Source organism: Paramisgurnus dabryanus, chromosome 12, assembly GCF_030506205.2.
Source record: "Paramisgurnus dabryanus chromosome 12, PD_genome_1.1, whole genome shotgun sequence".
NCBI classification, from domain to species: Eukaryota; Metazoa; Chordata; class Actinopteri; order Cypriniformes; family Cobitidae; genus Paramisgurnus; species Paramisgurnus dabryanus.
Window position 1 is genome coordinate 31,296,234 of NC_133348.1, and position 24,328 is coordinate 31,320,561.

At 39.0% G+C, this 24,328-nt stretch overlaps 1 protein-coding gene across 1 annotated transcript in view; it reads right to left on the reverse strand.

Moving 5' to 3' along the window:
* Positions 1–24,328, reverse strand: part of zpax2 (zona pellucida protein AX 2) — a 28,589-nt gene that overhangs the window by 3,209 nt on the left and 1,052 nt on the right. The window contains exons 5-19 of the mRNA XM_065268859.2: positions 24,139–24,279; positions 20,270–20,320; positions 14,603–14,770; positions 14,429–14,525; positions 13,502–13,719; positions 13,276–13,426; positions 12,999–13,207; positions 10,569–10,686; positions 9,714–9,916; positions 9,483–9,597; positions 9,228–9,397; positions 9,050–9,150; positions 7,359–7,489; positions 1,346–1,535; positions 1,107–1,269 (exon numbers count right to left, since the gene is read on the reverse strand). Of these exons, the coding sequence (XP_065124931.1) occupies positions 1,107–1,269; positions 1,346–1,535; positions 7,359–7,489; positions 9,050–9,150; positions 9,228–9,397; positions 9,483–9,597; positions 9,714–9,916; positions 10,569–10,686; positions 12,999–13,207; positions 13,276–13,426; positions 13,502–13,719; positions 14,429–14,525; positions 14,603–14,770; positions 20,270–20,320; positions 24,139–24,279 (2,226 nt within the window). The remainder of the gene's footprint in view (positions 1–1,106; positions 1,270–1,345; positions 1,536–7,358; positions 7,490–9,049; positions 9,151–9,227; positions 9,398–9,482; positions 9,598–9,713; positions 9,917–10,568; positions 10,687–12,998; positions 13,208–13,275; positions 13,427–13,501; positions 13,720–14,428; positions 14,526–14,602; positions 14,771–20,269; positions 20,321–24,138; positions 24,280–24,328) is intronic.

The following is a 24,328-nucleotide window of genomic DNA, read 5'->3' on the forward strand; positions in this document are numbered from 1 at the left end:
ATATAGTACTTAAATCTTTACTTGGTATTCTAATGATTTTTCATAAACTAAAAATCAATAATTTTGATCCACACAATGTATATTTGGCTATTGCTATAAACGTACCTGTGTGACATAAAATGCGACCCTGGACGTGCCTTCTGTCTATGCATATTAAATGTATCCGCTTAAGATCAGGGTTCCCACACCTTAGTTAACTTCAAATTCAAGGACTTTCCAGGTCCAAATACCCTCAAATTCAAGGACTTAATGTGGGGACACATTTTAAGTGAGCAAGGTTACATTTAAAAGGTAACACAGATACATTGTTACAGTTCCCTTTCGAGGGAACTCGCGCTGCGTCACTGCAGTGACACTTCGGGGACGCCTCCAGGGGTAAGTGTCTCTGAATGTGTATATCAAATTCAACCAATGATGAGTCTTAACGACAAAGACAGGGTGACGCGGGAGCCAGGAAGTATATCGCTATCTGAAATATTGCCAAAGGCGGCGTTACAGGGACGTTACAGGAACTATGGCAAAAGAGACGCAGCGCCTCGTTCCCTTCTCAGGGAACAACAGTTACATATGTAACCAGAGATGTTTTCATGTGTCAAACACAACTATGCAAAAAAGCATTTTGGTATGAATCAACATTCACATACAGAAGATATAAGCATTTAAAGCAAACAGTTTAGCACGTGTGCTTAGAAAGTCTAGAATTTTTATGATATTATCCTACACTACACAGGGATTTTTTTCTGAAAACTTCTTGCATAAAATAGATTCAAGCACTTTCAATGACCTGTATCTATGTATGTATTTAAAAAAAAAATCCCAGGGCCTTAAATTTTCCCTCAGATTCACAAACTTTCAAGGATTTCAAGGACCCGCGGGAACCCTGTAAGATGCTAAAAAGACATTTGACAAGTTTAAAAGCTATTATTGCATGGTGGGTATTTGTTTTAACTGTATCACCAACGCTGTTTTAACATTCAAAATAACATATTGCCATTATCTTAAAAAAAAGATAACTTTCATACTAAAGAATTTAAACTTAGTAAAATACTATTATGCAACTGTATACATTACTTTCAAAAACTATTTGTATATTGTTTTTACATTACCCGTCTTGCCATGGTGACATCCTCCTCACCATCATAACTCCCATTATCCTTGAAATTAAATGTTTCAACCTCAAATCTCTTGAAGTGATCAGGAATATGCACTCTGTCATCCGCCATTACAGGAAGAATCTTGGTTTGTTCGGGGTCTTTAGAACTCGGACAGCTAATAAGAGAGAAAAAATGATCATAAACCTTGTTGACATTTTCCACAAACAGTACACAGCACTTTCAAAACTTACCCATCAACTATTAAATCCCATCGAGGTCTGGAGTGTCTCTCTTTGGTAAATGTTGCCCAACAGTTTTCCAAGACTACAGCAACCTTGGCATCACTGGAGTGATCCATGCCAACCTCAAAATAAAGAGGCTGTTTCAGAAACTTCAGAACTGGATAATCCTCATCATGATAGAAGAGTCTATACACCATATCTTAAAGATTTAAAGTCAAATTATTAGAATAAGCAAATGTCAACATTTCCTACATTCACAACTTAAAATCTTTCAACCAACAAATCTCTTTCATACAGTAAGTGTAAGTGATGTTAAGGACTTCCTTCATGCTGTAGCTCTATTAGTTGATCTGATCTTTGCACTTAATATTACAATGCTGTGTGTCATTCACAAGACTTTCATGGAAGTGTTTGCAGTTCTGTGTAGGTGAATACTTAAGAAATACTTAATACAGTTAAGCTCAACTGACCAAGGTTGTACACGTCTTATGGTTACAAGTGTTGTGCTCATTTATACACACACAGACTTAGGATGTCATGAGGGTAAGGAAGAAAATCTGCAGTATAGGTGCCAATTTGGAGTCAAAGTCATTATGTCACTGCAGTCGCAACAGTTAAAACAATACATCACTGAAAGAAACAGGTGAGATACCTCCCCAAAAACATTGCGTTGTGCTGATGGTCAGAATAGGAATACCCCGCACTTCATTCCCCCATAATTTTTGTGGTAGTGCCCACAATCCCTAACATGATGATTAGCCTACATTAGAGCATGAAGTGCATGTAAACTGGGCATACTGTATTAGCCCTACAGTTAGCCTACAGCGTGAAATAATATCTACCGTTTACACACACCTAGTGTAATAACAGCAGTAGTTGTGGTGATTTATGTTGTTCTATACATTGAACAATAGAAAACTAGTTACTATTAACAGAAACATGCATGTGCAGTTTGAGGTAAATGTACAGTATAGTTGCTTGACTTAATTACAAGAAAGGCCATGTCTAAAATAGCTGCGTTTTATTGTGGGCAATAAAACACACAAACATCCTTAGACAAAATAGATTTTCTGTGTCCTGGAATGACTGCAAAGTACAAAATTGTTATGTATGCCTCAAGTTGATCTTCTATATAGATGCTGGGTTTTCATAAATCCTGATAATTTACTCACCCCCATGTCATCCAAGATGTTTGTGTCTTTCTTTGTTGAGAAGAAATTAAGTTTGAGGAAAATATTCCAGGATTTTTCTCCATATAGTGAACCTCAACAGTTTCACTGCAGCTTCAAAGGGTCTCTGAACAATCCCAACCAAGGCATAAGGATCTTATCTAGCAAAACGATCATCATTTGCACAAAAAAAAAATACATATACATATACACACTTTTTACCCACAACTTCTCATCTTGCACCAGCCAGGTGATAGAGTTTTTACGAATTAGTTAAGCATAACTCGCATGTTGCCACAACCTTTGCAGTAGCAGCATGTAGCATAAGGGGCGAATCACACTAAAAGTGCTTTAAACGCTTGGAGATGCAAGGTGCGTGTTTTAAAAAAAGGTGCGCGCATATAAAAAATAAAAATAAATAAATAAATAAAAAATAGAGCAGTGCGACGCAGCTTTTTATATTGCTAAGCAACCACCGAGTCAGCTGTCTTGTCAATCAAATATTGAAGCATGAGCGCTCTTTAACGGTCATATTAGCAGACACTTTAAAAAGAGGACGCTTGCTCTGACCTTGTTTGAGGATGAGAGGTGCACAAACACGCAGGAGAGAGTGAGCGAGTGGAGTCCGGTTCTTCAAAGCAACTGTAAACTTCCCTCACCACAACGTAAGGCCCGCCTAACCGTAAGGCGCTCGGCGCATAAACAGCACACAAACGCTCCCTGCCCATAGAATAGCATTCATAAAAGGCGCCTGCAACTGCCATAAATGCTTTTGGTGTGATTAGCCTCTAGGTGTATTTTCCTTATTAGCTTACTATACCTGCTGCTTGTGCAGCTAGTTTGAAGACTCCCAACTAACTGCTGCACAGTGCTGCAAAAGAAACTCTGTATACTCCATATATATAATGTTTTTTTTGTATGGTTGTTGTTATTATTATTATTATTATTATTATTATTATTATTATTATTATTATTATTATTATTATTATTATTATTATTATTATTATTATTATTATTATTATTATTATTATTATTATTATTATTATTATTAACACCAGTTCAAAGATTTGCCCAAGTAGATTACATACGAAGTCAACGCAAAGATGCGATCAGATAAGTCCTTGCGCGGGGTGATGCAAATGACCTGAATTGGGTGGAGCGTTTGCCGCGGAAACAGCCCCCCAGCCTCCTCCCGTGCACACCATTGGTTTCGCTTATGCAACGCGTGACTTTTCAACATGATTTTGTAATACGCAAGGTCATGGTGGCGCGTCACATAGTTTGTGAAAAACAAGAAGTTGCAGTTTAAAAGTGCACATTTCTATTGTGTGGTCCAAAACAACGTTTTGCTAGAGAAGACCCTTATGCCTCCGTTGGGATCGTTAAGAGCCCTTTGAACTGCAATTTTAAACTGCAAACCATTGAGGTCCACTACATGGAGAAAATCCTAGAATGTTTTCCTCAAAAAATTTCCACTGAAGAAAGACAGACACACACACACACAGTAAAAAAAAGCAGTATAAAGTTTAAACAACCTGGTTATGCAAGCAAATTCTACCTACTATAAGTTTTAAAGGAACAGTATGTAGGATTGTGGCCAAAACTGGTATTGCAATCACAAAACTTGTGGCTAAGACTGGTACTGCAATCACACAACTGGTGGCCAATACACAAAATGACAACATAAACATCAGTTGAGGGCAACTCCACTTTTTAAATGACAATATCCTGACCAGACCACTGTTGTGAGTGATATAAGTATTTGAAATGAAAATGATTTCTTAATGTCTAGTGACATATCAGGACCATTTTATGATTAATTGATATACATTTCTTACATACTGTTCCTTTAACCTATGTTAAGTTGGCATAAATAAAAAGAAATGATTTAACTTAAGTGATGTGAACCATATAAAACAATGTTGTCTTTACTCTTAAAGGAATAGTCTACTCATTTTCAATATTAAAATATGTTATTACCTTAACTAAGAACTGTTGAATCATCCCTCTATCATCTGTGTGTGCACGTAAGCGCTGGAGCGCGCTGCGACGCTACGAAAGCATTTAGCTTAGCCCCATTCATTCAATGGTACCATTTAGAGATAAAGTTAGAAGGGACCAAACACATCAACGTTTTTCCTATTTAAGACGAGTAGTTATACGAGCAAGTTTGGTGGTACAAAATAAAACATAGCGCTTTTCTAAGCGGATTTAAAAGAGTAACTATATTTTATGGCGTAATAGCACTTTTGGGAGTACTTCGACTTGGCGCAGTAACACCCTCCCTCTCCCATTATGAGAGTGAGAAGGGGAGCGGACTTTTCAGGCGAGTCGAAGTACTCCCAAAAGTGCTATTACGCCATAAAATATAGTTCCTCTTTTAAATCCGCTTAGAAAAGCGCTACGTTTTATTTTGTACCACCAAACTTGCTCGTATAACTACTCGTCTTAAATAGGAAAAACGTTGATGTGTTTGGTCACTTCTAACTTTATTTCTAAATGGCAGCATTGAATGAATGGGGCTAAGCTAAATGCTATCGTAGCGTCGCAGCGCGCTCCAGCGCTTACGTGCACACACACAGATGATAGAGGGATGATTCACAGTTCTTAGTTAAGGTAATAACATATTTTAATATTGAAAATGAGTAGACTATTCCTTTAAAGCTGTAGTCTACGATGTTGAAAATCGGTCGAGAAAGCCTGAGACGGTTAGTAAGTTTTAAAAAAACTCATCCCGCCCCTCTGTGCTACCTGATCCCTCCCACCGGGAAACAACCTGAACAACGTCACCCAGTCAAGCTGTGATCACCGGTAGTTAGCATCGGAACAGAGATTTACCGAGCAGTAAACACATAAAGCCTTGAAGGAATGAACACTTACAATTATGACTGATTGACGTCATTTACTTTCACAACAACGTTTGGCATACGTTTCCAATCCTAAGCCTCGTTTCCCCTGGTCAAAAGTGCTACCTAGCGCACATTAATTGCACAATAATAATAATAATTAGTTAGTATTGCTAAAGTTTTGAGTAATTGTTTTAGCAGCACACAGCGCATCTTGTTCAAATTCCGACTGGCTTGAACAGAAACCCGCTAGGCCTATTGAAATTCAATCACTTTAATAAATATAATTACTTTGACCCGTGATACGCGATGCTAAACGGCTAACATTCCAATGCCGACCGGCAGCATGAGCAGGTTGTCAGACTGATATTAAGATATTTACGTAACACCTCACACCATAAAAGTATAAATAAATGCGTACCTGCTCAACAAAAAGTCCGCCGTGTCAGCGTCGGTTTTCAGTCCCATATCTCCCTGAAGCTTCCTCCAACGGTCAATGGCAGACCCTATATTATTTCGACTTTGAGTGCAGCGTTTGAGTCTCTGTTTATATCTCTGCTCTTTCTTATACAGACTTTCTCTTTCTTCCAAGCAGGGGCCGCTTGCTGCTATCGGTTTGTTTTTTCTCCATGTGTGAGCTGTTGCTACTTTGCTAGCTACCATACACTGTCAGAAATTTCATGTCGCGGGCGGGGTGGGGTGGAGACACGAGCGCAAGGTGGAGTTTCAAGTGGAGCCGGGATTGGATGAGAGCAGTCGACAAATGTAAGCTGTCCGGCTGGACAGCTTACATTGGTCGACTTCTCTGCCGCTGTACACCCAATAGAGTGAATGGATTTTTTCATTCTTTTTTCTCTTCATATTGTTAGGATTTTACTGTGGAACTAGCCTGGGTGCCAGCCGATCTTAGCCCCGCCCAGAACATTTTGAGAAACGGGAAGATCGGTCTGGGGTTTCTCCGTTGAAGAGCTACTATGCGAGTTCCAAAACTGGCCGACGAATCAAATTGTGAGGGCGGGCTTTATACGATGATGGACAGATGATCAACAGTAACGTATCAACCACGTCACCAAAGAGCGCGTGTGTTCAATCTGTTTACAACGAAATGGCTGCCGCGGTAGAAATCAGATGTTTGGATTCTGACATTGAGTCTGTTCTAAAAGATATCGACAGAGCATTGATTTTAAAAGAAGAACAGAGAAACGCGAGCAAGGCATTTGTTGATGTTTTTGCCGTCCTTCCTAGGGGATTCGGCCAAATTTGTCGCACTTATGAAGGATCAAGTTAAAGAAGCAACTGAAATGGGTATCACGGCGATGCAACTCGATGTGCACGACGAGATGGATATAATTAGCGGTCGTTGCCAGCTTCTTTTCGGAAGCCCGGAATCGTGGAGGGACATGCTAGGCTCGGATATTTTTCAAGCAAACGTAATGGGTATCGTCGTAGATGAAGTTCAACTAATGTACAAATGGTAAGAGATAGTCTTACTGTATGACTTAATGTGATATAAATGAAATGTTGTAAACATAGTAGGTGTTGATGTACGTTCGCTAACTCAGACTTGTAGTGTGTGTCATTGTAACGAAATAAGTAGCAGTTCGGTCAAGCTGCAAATACGTCATTTCAACATACGTCTCACACCCCGTTGCTCTGATTGGTCGTAGGTCTATCCAATTGAGTGCAGAGGCATTTTTCGGTTGAGACACGCCTCATAATTATAGCTCAATGGAGCGGTATCAGACTCAAATTCTGACTAGAATTGAGTATGACAACGTCAGGCTACTGTGGAACCATAACCAGCATCTAAACAAGGTTATTAATAATGAACAATCTTTGAAATCGTAGACAGACCATAGCTTTAAACGTTCAAGTTTGTTTTTGTCCTTACTATGATCATTGCATCTTGTGTTACACAGTTCCATCCAAGATAACTCACAGCTCTAAAATTAACTGAAATGCTTAGGTGGACGTCAGGTAGAATAGAAATTCTCACGTTTTACATACCCTGAGAGAGTCTCAGTTGAACGGTGAGTTCACCCGTCCCAACATCTGCCTCTGGCTCTTTAAAGTGTGGTACAGAATGAAACATCACGCTCTGTGTGGCATTTGCCTTATAAATGCAAGACAACGTGAACCTGTTCAGAATTGAAGTCTTGGTCAGTGTTACCACTTTAACTTGCCACAAAAGTTCGATAACAACAGCATAACTAGTGGCTGCTGTGACTCACATACAGCCTCTCCCATGTCTGTACTTTTTTTAAATGGGGAGTATTGTAATTTTAACTGGCTGGCCCAGTGCACAGTCATGGCCAAGTATTTTTAGTGACGTACATTTTGTGTTTGGCAAAAGTTTGCTGCTTAAGGCGTTGTGATGTTCGTTCTCATTTTTTCCTAGATCAGATGCATTTTAAATATTTGCAAAAAGCTTAATTGGCCAAAAAAATAAACACTTCACAAAAATCTAATTTCACATGGGGGAGGATTTGGTTTGGCCCTGCCACTAAATGATCACCTAACATCATTTACTTATCATATCAGAAGCACGTGTTAAAGTTTGAACAGGTACTTTGCAAGTGAAATTACTATCATACTGACTATAAGAGTAGACTGACTGCCATCCAATCATGAAGTGCTTCCAATCATTGTGTTCTTGTTAGCAATGGTTACCTCCAAAGAGAAACAAACACGCAGCATCATCGCTTTGCATTAAAATTCAAATCAGGAAATTGCAACAAAGATGCTGAAAGAATCATCTACCAGATCATCAAGAACTTCAAGGAGAGAGGTTTGACTGCAGTAAAGGAGGCTTTAGGATGTCCCAGTGTGTCCAGTAAGCACCAGGACTGGGTCCTTTTCAATGAATTATTTTACCTCCGGTAAGAGGAGCATTTTTAGTAATGGCAGCAGGTGCATATGACTGCATTTGCAAGCACAGTGAAGCAAAGACTTGAACAATGGCCTGGTCTCAGGACCTCAAGAAGGGCAGTAAGAAGCCACTTCTCTACAAGAAAAAAATCAAAGACAGACTGAAATTCTGCAGAAAGTACAAGGATTGGACAGCAGAATATGGCCAAGTTTGAGACATCTGGAAAATCGACTGTCCGGAGAAGGTGAACACTACCATGAGTACTGTGACATGCCAACAGTGAACCATCCTGAGACCATCCATGTCCGGCATGTTTTTTATCCAAGGAAGTAGACTCTCGCATAAATCTGCATCAAATCACTTTCATATCAGTTTTTACTCATGGCAAAGTCCTGCAAGAGCAACATCTCCCAGCATTTGGTGATGATCTGGGCATTTTCCAGCATGATGGCACAGCATGTCCTAAGGCAAAAGTGATAATGAAGTGGCTCGAAGATCATTACATTGAAACTTTGGATCCATGGAAAGGCAAATTCCAGGATCTTAATCCCATAGAGAACATGTTTGTTAATCCTCAAAAGGCGAGTAGACAAGCAGAATCCCACAAATTGTGATTTACAGTATACTGTACCATAAAAATGTGTGGAAAAATAATCTACAAATACTGAAGCAGTAAACTTTGCTTGTCACAGCCAATACTTTGCCATGATTGCACTTTCATTTTAAGATTATTATAGGGTTATACAACATTATCACAGATAATAAAGCGTAGCTTGGATTGAATCGCTTTTTAAACACAGTAAATTCAACATAAACTTAAGCTCCTGACCTGTATTGCTTGAAAGGTTCAGTGAGTGATTCAGAGATGGTCTGTAGAGGTTCTTCCTTCCACGTCACTTCATTCTCATACTTTATTGTATCTTCAACAAACTAAATAAGCAAAATGTCAGCAAAGTAATGTGAACCATAACAGCAGTCATGCACACACAGTAGTTTTCTTACTGTACCTTTCTTGAAGTCCCACAAGTGTTGAGAGCAAAGTGAAAATAAGCAAAGTGATCTTCAGTGTAAATGGGTTTGCAGGCCGGGTCTCTCAAAGAGAGTTCACCAGGATTCAGTTTCGGTACGGATTCCAGTTTGGGAAGAATCACAGTCATTGTTCCATTAGATAAACACTCTGGTCCCCAAAAACAACAAGAAATTTGCAAGGGTGAAGTAACAAGTCAAACTGTAAAAGAAAGCAAGGCAAAATGAGCACCAACCTAACAATGGGACAAAGAAAGGGCAGGCGAGGGACAAATCTTTGAGATGCCAGTCATTCAGTGAATCTTTGATTTTAACATCAAGTCTTCCCCTGACTCCTGTCAACTTAACAGACTTGTAGAAGGGAAAAGAGACAAAAAACAAATCAGTAAATAAAAACAACCCTTGCCATACAGGTCATTGATTTGAAACGGGTTGCTTAGTCCTGGTTAAGGACATTTGAAGAGTACCTCAAATATCACATCTGGAGACATTAATGGAACATCAATGGTAAAATGCGTGTCATTCCGATGATGGTTATACTGCTGTAAATTGTCGTCGTTCAGCTCTCTTTCCCCCAGTATGATCTTCAGTTGGGACTCTGGAGTGTTGCCAAACTTCACATAAATGTTAAAACTCTCGTTTCCGCAACTTCCCCCTGCTCCAGGGAGGACTGAAAAAAGCAAAATAGTCACATTGAAACCAACTTAAATATTACAAGATTACTCACTTCTGCTGCTGGAAAACTATCTGCAGATTTCCCAAAGTGGAACCCAAACATTTTGATTTTTATGATTAGGTTGTAATTTAACCTCCTAAGACCTGTATGTCCACATACATGGACATCACATTTTTTGTTGTTTTGCACCATAATACTTAATTCTGTGTAACTGGAACCTGTTGAACACAAACATGGACAAATACACTGCTTCATGTACTAAGAAAAATATTTAGTTATTATATTTATTGGTTCTTCCTAACCCCAAAAATAGCTGGAAGAAATGTGAAAAATAGACAAACCAAATATCTGGTCTTAGGAGGTTAAAGTCAATATTTAGAAGCAGATCTGCGCAGGCCAGGTGTGTCCAATATTCAAGGATTCTTGACAGATGTATAATGCCTGGTTTCACAGACAAAGCTTAGCTACAGCCAGGACTAGGTCTAAGTTAAATTAGAATGTTTAAGCACCTTTTATAAACATGCCTAAGAAAAAGAGGTTACTCTGGTTTGTATTTTAAGACTAATTAATAGCACTGGCACATTTTAAGATCTGTCTTTACAAGTTATTGAGACCTTGTATGTGAAACCAAGGGTAAATGTCTTACCCAAATCACGTAATGAAGCTTCTAGTACTGCAGAGTGTGAGAAAGTTGCATGTTCAGGCAAGATGACAAATCCAAAGATGAGGGGAAGTGTGTAGCTTGTGACATCATAGCGAAGTTTCTGCATCACAGATCAGATCAATCATGTTAGGAAGTGACTTTGCTCTGAAGGCATTAAATAGTGTATTGAAAGGCGATCAACCATAAAATTAGGCTCGTTTGAGATAAGCAACTTCTTTGCAGAATCGATAACCGATCCCGGTTAGAAAAATGTCAGAGTTACGTCCAACTTTGACGTCATGCTGACGTGTGCCAAAAAAAACTTGCGATGATGAAGCCGGCTAGTCGGATTCTGCAGTTGGGTGCAGTTGCTCTACAGCGACGACGTTGACGAATAGCATGACGGGAAAAGACTTACTAATGACACAGCTCATTGGCCTGGGGATTTCAGCTGATGACTTCTAAAACTCCATTACATAGTAGTTTTTATATATCTTTTTTACTTATTGACTTATGAGATTTATATTTTTAGTAAATGCCTTTAAACTTTTGCATTGGTGCTGAATCATTTGAACTGTGGCTGTTTATATTTCACAACCGAAAATAATTAGTATTACCGCTAGACTTTATACATCCCAAAATCTACCAAGTAAGGTTCTCCAGTAATGAACAGTTCAACTTCGTTGATTCTCCTTATAGATGGTTTCATCAGACACACATGCGGTGACACAATTACGTGTCTGGTCGGAACTTTACTTCCGGTTTCTGCTTGTTTAATGGTCTGACTAGTTGCTAATCTAAACTCTTGAATAAATTCCTTGTCGAAAATGACAAATGTTTTGGTTTCCTAGGTAATCTACGTGTTGTTTATTTTGCTTGTTATATAAATAAACTATTTAAAAAGGACTTTGTTGTTATTTATTCTTAGCGGAGTTTACCAGAAGTTACGAGTGTTCCTCGAAAGTCGCTTGTTTATGCCTCTGATGTTTGTGGTCGACTGGACTGCGATATTGGTGAAGTGTCCAACTTAAGCCTTTTTTATTCGACCACTTCAGGTGAACGTGATTTCACAAAGTAGGATGTGATCCTGGATAAACAACATAGTTGGTTCTGGATCAACGTTTTCATTAACCAATCAGATTGCAGGATTAGGATTAGTGTGCATGTTAGATTTAGGGACTAAAGATTTAGTTTTAAAAAAATACCCCTCAAACACTGATCTATATAAATGACTGGATTGCTCATGACGTCACAACTGTGAAGCCACCGCGCCGCCATGTTGGTATACCCAAACGTTCTATTAAATCAATGGACGTTATCAGATTTTAATAAAACATCACTTTACTAGTCTCTGTTTTTATATCTGAATTATCACTGTACATTACAACGCAAACGTCCTAAGCATGTACAGTTATTTACTGACATTGTACATTTTGCTTTTTAATCAGTTATTATACATTCATCTTTATTACAGTATCAGATCAGCAGACAGACCGCAGCATATTTAGTATTAATGACAAACGTGCTCATTCTGAAATCTAAATAAATAAATAATCATGCTTTGTACCGTATGTGCATGCAATAATTTGCTGGTTTTGTAATTGTTATCTAAACTTACAAGTTACCTAAACTTAGAGAAATATCGCTGACCGTGTAGCTGAATGTCAAAAACTTTATTTTACCCGTGTCATTAACAGAATACAACAGACACACTCAACTTAACGTTTTTTTTTTTTTATAAATCCATTATCATGCCCTATTTAAACAAACATTGTAAATAACACCAAAATTAACTATTATTTTATGTACACATATCTGAAAAATTAACCTTGTGTGACTGATACGCTGTAAAGCGGGTGAAATTAGATCATGTTTTTGAATTGAAGTCAATGACGTTCTCTGCCGGTTGGGTATACCAAGATGGCCGCTCGAACTCTGCGCTGGCTTCACCTCACGCTATTACGTTAAGCGTTCTATGCACAATCCAGTCATTTATATAGATCAGTGCCCTCAAACCATTATTTCACACTAATTTGAGGGTTTAAAAATGGTTAGGTTTTGAGTTAAGGGTAAGTTGGGGTATCTTTGATTAAAACGAAAAATGTTGATCCAGGATCACTTCTTACTTTGTGAAATCACGGTGACCCCTCCCGTCACTGCAGCCGCATGCTCTCGTCTAAATTTCAGTCAAGGCGAGCCGCATCTCAAACAAGCCTATTGTTATATTCACTTTTGAATGGGAAGCAGGGAAAATTCAGAGGCTAAGTAGACTAACAAAACATCATATTAAAATAATTACGCATAAATATGTCTGGCATAGAAAATAAATCTATTACTTTGCTATCTTATTTAATCTTAGTTTGATGATGCTCCATACTTCAGTCTACAATGGACGCATCCAAACCAGCAAGCAAGGAAAAATCAGAAACGCACCATTTTCTGGACGTTGGGATCAGAGAAGGACACCCTGAGAGAAAACCCTTTGGTGCCATTGGGGAAGTGGTGCTGCTGTAGGCCAAAACCTTTACTGATGAGCTCAGAGACGATGAGCACCTCAGAGCCCACAGTGATATTCAACAACTCCACATCAGGCAGAAAGTAACCCAGCAGGACATCAAACATCTTCTGCTTTGCCAGAGTATCTGTTCACACAAATAATTAACTTGGAATTCAATTCAACTCTCTAATTTTGCCCAAATTTAACACTCACTGTCAGTGATTTGGGGCAGCCAGGGTGTCAGAGGGGTGGTAATGGGGAACAAAACCTGATATGTGGTCCTATCCAATACCTCCTTCCACAGCATTTCCAGCATGGGCTCTATGGTGTAACTGATATGGTAGTGCTCCATGTGAACATGACTCTGTAACGAAATATGGGCTGGTCATTTTTATTTACATTAAAAAGAAGTAAAAGGAACCAGAGGAAGAAACCCAACCTTGTAGTATCCATCAGGAGAACCAATGGGAATCACTACGACTATATGGGACTCTGTAAAGGACATGGTGTAGTTATGGCTGGCCATTTCAGCAGGTGTGAGTCTTCTGCCATTAATTCCCAGATGCACCTCCAATATCTCAACATCAGAAGACATCAGATGGGGGATCTGCCGAGGAACGTGCCAAAAAATCATCTGACCGACAACAGTGGCTCCATCTGTTTGCACAAAGACAACACAGTTTTTTTTTAGGATTGAATGCAAATTGATTCGAAGCAATTGACAGGCATTTTAATGATTCATCCGTGTAGAGAACACTTCTCAAAAGTGCCAGACGCCTCGAATGTGAGCATTTGCCCACTCAAGTCGGTTATGAGGACAAACTGCTGTCAGGTCGAGACCCCAATGAGGAAAACAAGTATGCAGATGAGCTTCCCTGACACGGTTTCTGACAGTTCAGTGATCTTTGAGGTGAAGATGCTGGATGTGGAGGTCCTGGGCTGGTTTGCAGTTGATGTTTGGGCAAATTCTCTGAAACGCCTATGGAGACGTCTTATGATAGACAAATGAACATTCAATTTACTGGCAACAGCCCTGGTGGACATTCCTGCAGTCAGCATGCCAAGATCACGCTCCCTCAAAACTTGTGACATCTGTGGCATTGTGCTGTGAGACAAAACTGCACATTTTACAGTGGCCTTTTATTGTGGCCAGCCTAAGGCACACCTGTGCAATAATCATGCAGTCTAACCAGCATCTTGATATGCCACACCTGTGAGGTGGATGGATTATCTCAGAAAACAAGAAATGCTCACTAACACAGATTTAGACAGATGTGTGCACAATATTTGAGAGAAACAGACCTTGTGTGTACACAGAAAGTCTAAGATCTTTGTTCATTATAGTTTGTGTATTAAAAAGCCTCACTTGTTGGACAGGCAGCTGATGACTCCACTATAGCCATCATCCATCGGTCTCTGTATAAGACCGCCGATTTGAACACGATCATGTCAACGTCTGCGACCTGAAAAGAAAAGACACTTTAGTAAGACACAGACAAAACAGTGAGAAATGAATCATGGCACTCAAATGAATTCATACATGTTCTACAAAGCTTTCGGCCATGTTGTAGGGGCTTCGCATCACCAGTCTTGTTGGAGAACTGTTAACACTGTAACCCATCTTTAGTAGATCCTCCTCATTAAAAGCCTTCTCTTCAGGGGTGTACAGTATGATCTTCCAGAGTTCCAAGTTAGAATCATCTGTGGGCTGTTAGAGACAATTTTAGCATTTATAGCATCGGCAGGATTACATTTTTACAATTAGCAAAAATAAGTGCTGCTTTCCCATGCAAAATTACAAAATAAACCAAAAAGATTAAATCCTTTTCACATGTTCATGCTCAATCTAAACCGTAGGTAAACTGAATCCTGGGTTATCGGTTTCACACTGCTTTGCCAGGGATTGATAGTTAACACTGGATATTTATACATTTGACATTCCTAAACTCTCTCTGGGTTAACTTTTAGGGGCGGTTTCCCAGACATGGATTATCTTAAACTAGGACTACGCCTTAGTTTAATTATGAAATAACTATTTTTAACAAACATGCCTTACTAAAAAAATTACTTGTGTGCATTTGGAGCAAAAAGAAAGAGTACTGGTGTATTAGAAGATGTGTCAGTGCAAGTTGTTTTCCGTTTGGACAGCTCTTAAAATGTTTTTTGTCTAGGACTAGTCTACTCCCTGTCCCAATAATACTAATCTGACGGGATTGGTTTTACATCGGGAGGTGGGGTTAAGCAACTTTTATCAGAGCTTCTCAGTGATTTTAGTCTCATTCAAATGCTCCATGTCAATAATCATTATGGGACAATGTCAGTTAAGATTACGGCGACTTTTACCTTCTGTAAAAAGGTCTGGAGATATTACCTCAGGTAATATTAATCCAGTGCGAATAGACCAGCTGTAAATATACACATAAATTTTGGCATTTCCTGTTATTTTTCGGGTTTATTTCAAATTTAAAAGTGGTAAAAGAGCATTTTCTTGTCACTGACTTGTTTTCCACTAGTGATAGACCGATATATCAGCCGGCCGATATATCGGGCCGATATCTGCGAGTTTTATGTGTATCAGCATCGGCCGATACGTGGCTGCCGATTTTTTCTGCCATTATAACAGACAGAGTGCTGGAAGCCGCAAGCGATTGCAGGTCATGTGACTAAAAACCACCAACCTTTCCATGACAACATCGGGAGCTTGGCCAAACAGCTGATACTGTTACTGGACAAAGTGGGTTTTTATTTCTCATCTCTATGGGGCAGTTTCCTGGACAGGGATTAGACTAGAGAACTGTCCAAACTAATAACATCTCTTTTTAACATATCTTAAAATGCGTCAGTGCCCTGTGTTTTGCCTCAAAATGGACACATGTAATGTTTTTAGTAAGGCATGTTTGTTAAAACTAGTTATATTTCCTAATTAAACCAAGCTCTAGTCCTAGTTTAAGATCATTCCTGTCTGGGAAACCACCCCTATATATATATTTGTAGTAGTAAAGTAGAAATCAATATCCTTTGCTGATAGTTCCTCGTCATTGTGGAGAGTGCAGTTCATGATTCCATAGAACCCTCACCTGTTTTTACTATTTGTTAAATACCGTATAGATTTTTTTAAGCCGCCATCTTAGTCGCGTCCGCATTCAGGATGAGAGCTTACGCAGCCTACGTAGGCTACTCTGCTGCTGCTCTGTGCCCCCGCCCTCTGAATTTGTCATACGTCACTAAGAAAAGTGCGTACACTACGCTAATACTCTCTCCTGAATGCGGACGCGACTAAGATGGCGGCGCTACCGGAAGGTATTTATTTTCGTTAATAAAGTTTTAAATATGGATATTTCTTCAACAACACTGCACGGATTACCCTCAGAAGACCTTTGTTTATTATCCTGGAGCCGTTTGGATTTAATTTGTGAAGGATGGACGCACTTTTTTTGGACTTTAAGGTCGTGGACTATGGGTGGACCCCGTAACTTCACATTTAATCAACTGAAAGATCTAAAATATTTTCCAAAATATCCAAAAAAGTGTTTGTCTGAAAAACGACGGACATATGCAACTCGGACAGCTTGGGGGTGAGTAAATCATGGGTTTAATATCATTTTTGGCCGAACTATCCCTTTAAGTGTTTTCGTGGTGCTTTGACAAACGTGTCAGCTTTGTTTATGGCAAAGAAAGTTTGGGGTGGTTAGATTAATGAACTATAATGTGAAATTAATATTAATGTTTAATAAATCAAAGTACTGTGTTGTGTCACACATTATTAGTTCTTTGTCACATGTATAGTAGACCATTTTTGTCGGTGGATAAGGATTGCGCTTTTCACCAGCTACCACCACAAGTAAATTTCGGAACTGTGGGAAACACTGCATTTAAACACTGAAACAAAACATTACCATGTTCAAAAAAAAAAAAAAAAGTTTTGGGGTAAATGTATCCAGATTTGTCATACTGTATATAAAATCCAATCCCATTTCTCTGTCTTCCCCCTTCGTTTTGCACATTCACGTTGGGATAGCCCTTACTCTCACGTGAACGTGCAAAACTAAGGGGTAGGAGTAATGGATAAGACAGAGAAATGGGATTGGGCTTTAATCCTAGCATTTACACTGTAATGGGACTACATGTGGGATTTCTGGATGAACAGTGACATACACTGTCCAGGGCCGGATTAACCATACGGGCAACTGGGCAATTGCCCAGGGGCCCAAGACCTCCAAAGGGCCCAGGACAGCAAGGGCACGAGCAAAATACTGTATCTGGTAATCTCCCGCTGGCCGCTTTATATTAAACAAACTGTCAACACGGGTTTTTGCGCTGCAAAGAGAGACGCTGCGCTGCCTATTACTTTGAACGTGAGTTGAGAGCGATTGAGTCTCATGCGGACTGACCAATGAAGAGACGGGCCTCAGGTTAAGACCCTCTCCTCATTGGTCAGTCCGCATGAGGTGGGTCAAAGGTTCGCCGAGCATTACGTGACGCAAGGCATTGGTACAACAGGAAAAAACGAGAAGCTAAGTTGGAGCGCGAAGCGGAAATTAAAAAAGGAAAAGGACATCAGAAACGCAGAAAATGTAAAGTATAAACAGTGGTGTAGTCTACGTGATACGAAGGTATCTGCGCGATCCGACTGGCGTATGAAATCAAATAACTATAGCGGCGCGAAAGTGACTGGGGAGCAGAGAACCCACAGACGTCTGACAGCTCAGTAGCGCGAGAGCGATTCCAGGTATCACATGAAGAAATCTGCTTTGAATCGCTCTCGCGGTACTTTGACATCACCGAGAGGTCTGCTTAGCGCCAAATGAAGTCGAACCTGCAGTGTAGCTGCTCACGCAATACTGTAAACAAACCGACCATGTGGCAAGTGAACGAGTGGAGCGGTGCACAACATAAAATCCGGAGAGTTCACAACGCACGTGTGAGTTAACAACATTTAAATCATCAATCCAGTTTATTACGTTATCTGGAGGTAAGGCTCCAATAAAATAAAATAAGCCGGTGTTTTTGTCCTGATGGTTTTTAGCTGCCTTCCAGCATGTTTGCTTGTGCTTCACAGTGTTAAACTTCCTTTCCCTGTGTTCATTTATATATCTACGTTCAAGATGTAGCTTATATGATCTTAAACTTCTGTGAGGAAAATCATGTCTGCGTTGATGTTCAGTTCAGACTTGCAAATTAAAGATCATTTTCTTCACTTTATTTTGGGTGTCTAATATATGCTTTTGGAAACATTGGACCCGTAGCCTGTATATGTTTTAATGATGCTTTATTTGCATCATTCTTAATGTTTTGTATGTTTTATTTTTGTATAGTGTTGTCTCTATGGACCTTTGTGTCTTGAATAAAGTTGATATATAGAGATATATATATATATGCTATATGATGGTCTTGTAATAATAATTAAGTAAAAGCCTATTTTCATTTTTAGACAATGCCTGTATATGCAAAAATAAGCTTTTTATATCAATGACTATGCAAATTAGAGTTAATCCATGGTCATCTTAAATTTGTATTAATACGAGGACAACTCAGCTAAATTAGCCAGGACTTTTCTACACCGCCAGCTTACTTTTATAGCCCGGAGATTATACAGATGCTGATGTGTTTTGTTTTCATAGCATCATATGTGAGTGAATGTATTTGATAGGGGACATAGAAGTGCATTTGTATGAGCATTTAAATATTTGTAAATCAAAATACACCTGATGACAGTTAGAATTTGAAGTATTGAGTATATTTACTGTATAATACAGTAATATATTCTGAATATGACCATATTATGGTGATCCTGGGGTCATGATGATGGGGCCCTTGAATATTGTTGCCCAGGGTATAACAAAGTGTTAATCTGGCCCTGACACTGTCAGATTCAAATTGACTGTTGCGCGACACACACACAGGCGTGCTGGAAGAGATTCTCATTATAAAACAGCTTTTTAATTTTAAGAACATTGTGTTTTCTTCCAAACTTTAAAAGGGAAAAAAAAGGCTTTTTTGGCACACAGTGGTTAAACTGCCACCACTTTCATTTTTACTTTGTTTTACAGTGTTTTAAAGCATGTATGTGTCACAAACACCACAATGAAATGAAGAGTTCATAAATGCAGAGTAATGTCAACATATCAATCATAAACTGTGAGCTGATGCAGTTGATGTGGTCAAGATCAAGAATTTTTCGTATTTTTTGGTTTAAAGTAAAAAAAAGGTTGCACATTTTATGCAATACAATTTTGTAAGGTATGAATTCTAAAAATTATTTTGCACAAAATAGAGGAGGCAATAACGTGTCTTTTGATACTTTAGCTGATGTGCTATGTTAAGCTTACCCTGAGATGTAGCCAACATTAGCACACGTCAGTTTGGAGCATCAAGTCGAACACACCTAAGAAGTTGTAGGTGTGTTTGACTTCATGCAGCGCTGCAAGAACTTACAGGTAGATGACGTCAAAGTACAGCAAGAGGAGCCGAAATTACTCCGTAAGATTTTTTGAATCCTTCTCACGGTACTATGAAGTCATCCGACTGTCGGTTCTTGTGGCGCATGAAGTCGAACAAACCTATCGACCTTGGGGCAAGTCGTCACATGCTTTCACACCGGAAATAGTTGACCCCAGGTTATTCTAAACCCCGGGTTAATGGACTCCTGGGTTATCTGATTCACGTTTCACACTGTTCATACTTAACCAGGGGTTAAGACATAATCCTGGTTATTCATAATCTGACGTTGAAAACCCTGCTCATATACGTGTGTGTAATAATCAAGCAACCCTGAACACCTTGATTGGTGTTTAATTGGGGGTCATAACAATCTGCTTCGATTTACACTGTGCGTTTGGCACCGCAATGCGGGGTTAACGCCACAAAAGCAGGGCTAGCAGAGTTTCATAACCCTGGGTTAATTTAGAAGCGGGGTTATCCCTGAAATTATGAAACTATTCTTAAAGCAGGGTTTAAAACGAAGATAACCCAGGATTAAGCGCAGTGTGAAAATGTAGTGAATACAACATAGACGCCCAAGACTTCCTTCTTTCATTTAGTATAAGAATTATACCATTGTGATGTATGGTGCTCAGTAAATGTTAGACAGTGTGAAAAGTGTGACAACCAACCTGCTCTCCCCTACCCAATCTGAATAATAGTGGATTTACTATTTTCGCAATTATACTCATGCACCCAAACAAAAAATAAAAATAATAAAACTTACCAAAGGTCTTAAAGCGGCTGACTTTTCTGGTAGTGCATTCCTCACAGATACCTGAATAAACACGCAGCAAAGAGAGTTAGCAAAAAATACACATCCATTGACAATTCAGGAGCCCGAGATAGCCAGGGCAAGAATCATTTCAAATTCAAGACTCAGAGAAGTCCCTCTTGAAGGTTTAAAACTTACTCATCCAATAAAGTCTTTAAAGTGCCCATATTATGAAAAACTCACTTTTTCTGGGTTTTGGGGTGTTATTTTGTGTCTCTGATGCTCCCACGCGCATACAAACTTGGAAAAAAATCCATCCATGCTGTTTTGAGTGAGATACAGGTTTCTGAATGTCCTCTGCCTTGAGTCTCAGATTAAAACTCAGCTCCGTTGTGACGTAACAAAAAGTTTGTCACATTCAGTTTGAATTTTCCCGCCCACCACCCCACTCGCAGGTCTCCACCCACCAGGTAGCTAGAGAGCATAGAGCAGTCACTTGAATGAGACCCTCTGTGCTGTTATCATGTCTCACGGAAATAACAGCGCTATTTGCATATTATGGATTATATTCCCCCATACTTTTAAAAACAAAGTTTTAACGCGTGGTTATTGGAACCCGGAGTAATCTTATATACAGTGTGTTACGACGCAAACAGTCCTCAGATTGTAGGCGATAAGACCTTCATGCGAAATCTGATGTAAACAACAGACCATGTATCTATATTTCACGGATTACAAGCATTTGTGGACAAAAATGGTCATTGGATGTATTTTATTGGACTTTCATGGATCATTCACACATCTGAAACAGACTGGATTCGATTCGCGATCTTGTTGAATCATCACAAAAGGTAAGAAGTCACGTTATATTTTGCATGTTGTCATCTTCTGTCACAAAATACTACATTTATGATGCTAGAGCTAAAAGCTTTGTGCCAACTAACTGAGACCGGTGGCCGGTTGCATAAACCTTAAAGACTAATCTTAAAAGTTAGTCATGAATTTTTTTTCTTCAAGACTGATCACACCTGTTTTAAGTATGTTACATAGAAAGGTAGATTGGTTTAATTTAAATACAAATAATAAGACTGATTAGCCCTAACCAATTGCTAGTTAGTCAGAATCATTCTTAAGACGCAGTCTTAACATCGCGGCTATGTTATGCAACCGGCCACTGTCCTTACGCCCCGGCTTTTCTGACGAGGCGATCCTCTAATAACTTTACGGTCCGCATAGATATATACACGGTCCGGACCTCCCGCTAGCTTCTAGCAATTAGCACGCGGTCCACAAGCAGTATACTGCCCTCCAAAGCCTAAGTGCAGTATCTACGCAAACACTGAAACTGAGAAAAATGGCTTTAAAGTTTTTACACTAGCCAGCCAAACATGTTGTAGGTAGATTAGTGGTAATGCATTCATGTAATGCCTTGTTAGGAAGAATTTTTTATAGATAAAAACATGACCACCGATGTGACCTTTGACTCCCAAAATGCAGATACTGCACTCTGCCTTTGAAAGACCTTACACAACTAAAACACTATTGCAAAAGCAAAGTGCAGTATCTACGAACTAAATGTGTTCATTCAACTTTTTCTCATGCTTCTTAATACATTTTGATTGTTTTTAATAACTGTAATAGTTTTATTTATGTTTGTGAATGCTAAAAATGCTCCTTTTACCACAAAGAGAGTATTTAACTCACTTTATTAATTTTTATTTATTAAAAAAATTACATTAGACGAGGTTTACTTTAAAACAGTAGTTAAAAATTAACATAATTTAAAAATAGAAGAACATGTTTGTCCCAAAGATATTATTGTTTCAAATGTACTATAAGTGGTAACTAACAGTATGTACATTTTAGTTAATTTTCATCTCAAAGTAGCACAGTTATGTAAATTTAGATATTTTTAAGATTAGCTTAAGAAGTACTAAACTAATTGTTTTAATATTAAGTAGCCTACAAAATTATTTCGTGGAGAAAGAGCACTTATTATGGAAGTGTACTTTTTCACATAGTGTGTTTTCTGCTGGCCCGGCTGCGCTCGTCAGTTTGACTGGGCTCCGCTATCTTTGCCTAACAATAAAACTTTACCAGACTCTTATCAAACTTTTGAAGGAGTAACCCCTGCCAATACAATTTGATTAGCTGCCTAAAAAGTGGAGAGATGTTCGAATCAACAAACACCAATGCGCTTGAATCGGATTATATCATTGTCAGAGGATATTGCCTTCAATGGACGAGCACAGGTAGGTCAAAACTTGCTAGCAGCTGGCTAGTCAATGTTAACTACTTATAAAGCTGTAATTTGCCTTAGCATGAGGTATTATTTAGCTATCTTCCTTAACAGTATTTGTTTTTTTGCGTTTTAACGCGAGTTCAACCATCATTTGGCCGCGGGATTGTGCCATGGTTTGTTGTTTCTGTGTGTTACGATCGGGGGAAACCGCAGTATCTGCGGTATCAAAGCTGGAAAAACAAAGCCAGAACGCAGTAACATCACTTACTGCGGTTTGACTTGGTATTAGCATGGATTTTGTAGTTACTGCAATTTTGACACCCTCATTTCTCTGAAACGGGACAAAATTGAACCAGGAGACTTTGTCACAAGACAGAACAGATGTCATAAAGCTCATTTCAAGCCTTAACTCAATTTCGACCAAGTGTGTAGTTACTGCGCTTTCGCTTTGGACGGCAGTATACATCCCCCGCCGGGTCTTAATTTCTGTAATTTGCGAAAAATAATGCGTTTGAAAATGTTTATAACGGGAATATGTTAGTATTGTCCAGGGAAAACGAGTGTATTGTTGAAACTGCTACATCACAATTTACGCTGGAATCTTTGTGTGTCATGATGAGTTTGACACACCGAGACCGGGCCTAACCGCCCCGGCTTTTCTGACGAGGCTAACCCCCGAGCCTCTTATAACTTTACAGTCCGGACCTCCCGCTAGCTTCTAGCAATTAGCACGCGGTCCACAAGCAGTATACACCCCCCGCCGGGTCTTAATTTCTGTAATTTGCGAAAATAATGCGTTTGAAAATGTTTTATAATGGGAATATGTTAGCATTGTCCAGGGAAAACGAGTTTATTGTTGTGACTGCTAACGTAACATCACAATTTACTCTGGAATCATTGTGTGTCATGAGTTTCTTCTCCTGTAGTGTACTTATTAGTGATACTTTTCTGCATGATTTGTCTGTTGGCAACATAAACCGTTAATAATAATAATAATAATAATAATAATAATAATAATAATAATATATAAAATATTAACACAGTATGGTCTGTACTGCTCATGATACCACTGAGCATGCGCACGATCACATGACGTTAGTAGTGGTGCGTGATCAAAGGAGCAGTAGCTCATAAATATGTAATGACTAGCTCAAAACGGCACAATCTGAACTGCCCTGAAACAGAGGCTCCTAGAGATGGGTAACAATCTTTTCCTACAAGCTATTTCGAGCAAACAACTTTTGAAACATGCTTTATGGAACTCATACACCTATATTACTTGTGGAAAAGCAGTCATAATATGGCCACTTTAAAGCAGCAAATTAATTGTAACTAATGTTGGGAAACATTTACACTGCATCAACAAATGTTAACACCGATCCACCAAAACCCACAGCCACTGAACTTTTTGCCGTTAGCTGAAGTACATGTTTGTAGTAAAAACTGCATTTGTGAGCAAAGCAAATATTTCGGAGCTTGAGGGATCATCTTCAAATGAACCACAGCAAACCAATTTGGTCAAAACCAAACTACTCGCTACCGTACCAAACCTGGCATGATGCATACAGAAGACATAAGGAACATCTGAATGAGTTATATTTAATTACTGGAAATTTAAGAGAAAAACAAAACTGCTTACCTCCATGAAATTTGTTTCACACATAATCTCACGCGATTTCATTTTATAACTGCAGGATTTGGTCACTTCGTGGACTTTCTCAGAAGATGTTGGAAAGTCATACAGCTTAAACTGCATGGCCACTGTAAACGCCATGCCATCCTACAAATAAATCATTAGATAGAATTAAGCACCTTCCATTTAATTCCTC